This window comes from Palaemon carinicauda, chromosome 16 (genome assembly GCF_036898095.1).
Source record: "Palaemon carinicauda isolate YSFRI2023 chromosome 16, ASM3689809v2, whole genome shotgun sequence".
NCBI lineage: Eukaryota > Metazoa > Arthropoda > Malacostraca > Decapoda > Palaemonidae > Palaemon > Palaemon carinicauda.
The window spans coordinates 121,951,043-121,955,653 of NC_090740.1; the positions used below are offsets into that span (position 1 = coordinate 121,951,043).

Here is a 4,611-nt window from a genome sequence, read left to right on the forward strand (position 1 = left end):
ACCGCTTCAAGTTGGACTCAAGCTTGCTGTTACCCTCCGCTTTTTAGCCACTGGAAATTCCTATCAAAGTCTACAGTACAGCTTCAGGGTTGAAGCAAGTACCATCAGCAAGTTAATACCAGAGGTGTGTAAAGCCATCATCGCTGCCTACAAGGACGAAGTGCTGCGTTGCCCCAAAACTGAAGAGGCCTGGAAGGAAGTTGCTGCCAGATTCAGCTCCAGATGGAATTACCACAACTGTCTGGGGGCTGTGGACGGAAAGCACATTGCCATAAAGAAGCCACCCAATGCTGGCTCTTACTACTACAACTACAAGGGCTTCCACAGCATTGTACTGATGGCAGTCGCAGATGCTTCCTACAGGTTCCTCTATGTGGATGTTGGGGCAGAGGGTGGTGCGTCGGATGGAGGAACATGGAGCAACTGTTCTCTGCATGATGCTGTAGAAGACAACATAGCTGGAGTGCCTCAACCAGAACCACTCCCTAATGATGACCACCCAGTGCCCTATCACTTCGTTGGGGATGACGCCTTTGCTCTACGAACCTGGATGATGAAACCATTCTCCCATCGGTCACAAGTCCTACGAGAACGCATATATAGCTACAGGTTGTCTCGTGCCCGACGTGTCGTTGAGAATGCCTTTGGAATTTTAAGTCAAAGGTTCCGTTGCTTCTTGACGACTATGCAGCAGAAGCCAAGCACCATCAACCTGATCACCATGTGTGCCTGTGTCCTGCACAACCTCGTCCTCATCAAATACCCAGGTGCTTTGTCAGAAGTGGACTACGAAGATCCGGACACACATGCTCTGATCCCTGGTGCATGGAGGAATGAGCAAAACCTGCAGGGGCTGATGACTCTACCCGGCCATCATATCCAGAAGGATGCAAAGGATCAGCGAGACTACCTTTCACATTACTACATGTCCCCTGCTGGTGCTGTCCCTTGGCAAGAAAAAATTGTAGTACCTCCATGAGCTGTATAGTTGTTCCATTTTGTAAATAAAAGAAACGTATATTTTTCGTTTGTATTTTTTGTGGCCCTTTATTTTAGTTTCTATAAGAAAGCATTTGATTTACATATAAATAGCAGACATAAAATATGTACAACTATTAAGAAAGCATTTAATTTTTACATTCAAACAGCAAACTTCAAAATTTCTTGGGTTTATTTTTCATTACATTTTTATTTAAAACAAATGTGCATCTTGATTGGTAATAGATGAAAATAAGTGTGTGCATGAATTAAGACATCATTTAATTTTTACATGAAAACAGCAAACTTCAAAATTTCTTGGGTTTATTTTTCATAACATTTTTATTTAAAAGAAATGTGCATCTTGATTGGTAATAGATGAAAATAAGTGTGTGCATGAATTAAGACATCATTTAATTTTTACATGAAAACAGCAAACTTCAAAATTTCTTGGGTTTATTTTTCATAACATTTTTATTTAAAACAACATATGTGCATCTTGATTGGTAAATAGATGAAAATAAGTGTGTGCATGAATTAAGACATCATTTAATTTTTACATGAAAACAGCAAACTTCAAAATTTCTTGGGTTTATTTTTCATAACATTTTTATTTAAAACAAATGTGCATCTTGATTGGTAATAGATGAAAATAAGTGTGTGCATGAATTAAGACATCATTTAATTTTTACATGAAAACTGCAAACTTAAAAATTTCTAGGGTTTATTTTTCATAACATTTTTATTTAAAACAACATATGTGCATCTTGATTGGTAATAGATGAAAATAAGTGTGTGCATGAAATAAGACATCATTTCATTTTTACATGAAAAACAGCAAACTTAAAAAAATTTGCCTATAGCGACAATACGTCAACAAAGGCAGGATCGTTACCTCGATCGTGTCGAAATCCCCGAGCTAACAATATAAGCATTTTATGCGGAGCTAAATAGCTAGATTATTAAAGCAAAACAAACTGGGAACGTCGCTCTAGCAAACTAAATGACCCATAAGAGCGAGCGATAGCATCCTGGATGCCTCCGGTAGGCAACAGCTCTTGTTTACGTTAATATCACTTTTGATTTCATTCAAAATGACAAGAGCTTACATTTATACATAGTAAAGATAATACTCAACTTTCCATTATTTTTTCACATTAAGACAGCAAATATAAAAACATATTAGCTTTATTTTTCTTTCATTTTCATTAATTTTTTCGTTTCCTTTTTGCTTCTCTTCATTATAAAGATAAAAATAGTTTGAAATAAGATATCATTTTTTTTCCACATTAAGACAGCAAATATAAATTTTTTGGGGGGTTTATTTTTCTTCACTTTTATTATTTTTTACTTTACTGTTTCTTTCTTTGTATTTTAAGGAAATAGATGAAAAGTCTTTGTAAATATATAAATAGTTTATTTACATTAAAACAACATATATATACAAGTATCACACTTCAATTATGTACAAATATTTTACACTATTTAAATTTCCTTGTCCTTGACTGGTGGGGTATCAAGCTCCTTGGACGAGTAGAGGGGTGAGGGTGTCATGGCTTCATCAAGGCTGCTGTCGATGGTCCCCGGGGTCAGGACAGGGAAGGTCAATGGACTTTTGAATGCCGCCGACAGCGACGTTAATGAAGGTGCTGGTGAAGGAGCCTGGACAAGGGTGGGTGACGACACTGGCACTGATGGCGAGGTCACCTGGACAGGGGTGGATGACAGTGGAGTTGGCATCCCTGGGTGCCACTCCGTGGTACGGGGCAAGGAAGAAGGGCTTGACTGCGGCACCCAGTTATGACTGGCTGGACGATGCTGTTGCTGCTGCTCTGGCTGTGCATGCGAGGGTCCTGGTTGAGGGGACTGCCAAGGTTGCTGCTGGTGAGGGGGTTGCCAAGGTGACTGCTGGTGAGGGGGTTGCCAAGGTGACTGCTGGTGAGGGGGCTGCCAAGTTGACTGCTGGTGAGGGGGCTGCCAAGTTGACTGCTGGTGAGGGGGCTGCCAAGGTGACTGTTGCTGAGGGGGTTGCTGATGCACAGGGGGATGCACAGGGGGCTGTAAAGGTTGCTGTTGCTGTGGGCCTGCCCAGGTCTCTGAGGATTGTTGCTGTGCCTGCTGCAAGACCTGAGTCTCGTCCCTGTAACGTTGTGTGAGATTGAGGCACTCTATTTGGAATTCGTGCCATCGGTGTACTGGGATGGCACGCATGTAGCCTTCCAGCAGGCACGAAAAATCGTGCACAATCTTGTGCTGGCCCATATACGTTGGGGTTGACGAATCAGCTTTCGACACAAGCTGAAACATAAAAAATATTATAAAAATATATTATATATTATATATATGTATATATGTAACAAACATTGAAACAATTTAGTACAGCATTTTAATGCAACAGATAGCATATGTCAAAAAGAATTAATACTCACATTCCTCAATATATTGCTGAAATCCTTCTCCGACACATAGGTGTCGCTGTGAGAGGTGTCAAGTGTTCGGCAGGACCCCTTCCCCTTGTCCTTCCTGGTGGTGGTAGATGCCTGGCTGCGAGTCCCCGTCGACCTCACGTCATCGTCGACTTCGCTGGCTGTCGTGGCACCTCCTTCGGAGCCACGAAACTCCTCACTGGCGACTGTCTCTCCCCGGACGATGTGCTGTATGAGGAACGACCAAGTGTCCATGATGAAGTCATCACGGCCACTCCTTTGGGCTTGGCCAGCTCCACTCTTCTTCTCCTTCTTCATAATTTTGCCAACCCTCGTCCTCAAGTTTTCGTAGCGTTTTTTGCACTGGGCAGCAGTGGCAGGAGGTTCCAGCTGGCTTCCTATATATGCCCACCTGCTGTCCTTCAACACCTTGTTTATCCACTCCTTGTGTTTCTTGTCAAAGAGCATGGGGTTCTCCTTGACAAGGTCGGCCAACGTAGTCTCCGTCTCTTCCGTCCACTGGTAGTCAGGGATGTCCTTCTTAGACACCCGAACCCGCTTCTTCTTTAAATCGTCATCACAGGATACCTGGCTCTGGCTTGTATCCTGCTGTGTCTCCGGGATGACCATATCGAGACTTGAAAATGATGAATGAGGAGATTCTCGATCTGCAGTCTCCTCCATCACGTCCATTTTCCTCCCCCTTCCCTTTGGCTGCTTCAGTTTAGGCATGTTGTCTCCTCGCTGGCGAACTCTGGAATGGCTAGGAGTGTCCTCGGACCTCAATTTATATACCCCCTAATCCCCTTAATCACACGAGAGCTCCACCCCCTGATAATCCCACGAGAGCTCCACTGGCGGAGTAGGAGGGCACTAGCATGAGTAGGCGGGCACTAGCGTGAACCGGCGGGCACTAGCGTGAACCGGCGGGAACTGGCGTGAACTGGAGTGAACGATGCAGGAACTGGCGTGAACTGGAGTGAACGATGCGGGAACTGGAGTGAACGATGCGCGAACTAGCGTGAACAGTGCGAGACAATGCGGGAGTACAATGCGTGATAATGTCAGTGGGAAGGCTGCGATGCGGGAACTGGCGTGAACTGGAGTGAACAGTGCGGGAACTGGAGTGAACGATGCGTGAACTGGCGTGCACGATGCTTGGAAGGGGAAGCATGGCACGCATTGGTACGCTCTGGCACGCCAGTTC

At 44.0% G+C, this 4,611-nt stretch overlaps 1 protein-coding gene across 1 annotated transcript; it reads right to left on the reverse strand.

Annotated features, from left to right (window-relative positions):
- Window positions 1-2,327: 2,327 nt before the first annotated feature.
- On the reverse strand, window positions 2,328-4,569 carry LOC137655122 (uncharacterized). The gene is made up of 2 exons (XM_068389002.1): window positions 3,408-4,569; window positions 2,328-3,276 (listed from the first exon to the last, which is right to left on the reverse strand). The coding sequence occupies exons 1-2, from the start codon at window positions 4,134-4,136 to the stop codon at window positions 2,464-2,466; spliced, it is 1,542 nt and encodes a 513-aa protein (XP_068245103.1). The 5' UTR covers window positions 4,137-4,569; the 3' UTR covers window positions 2,328-2,463.
- Between the last annotated feature and the right edge of the window lie 42 nt (window positions 4,570-4,611).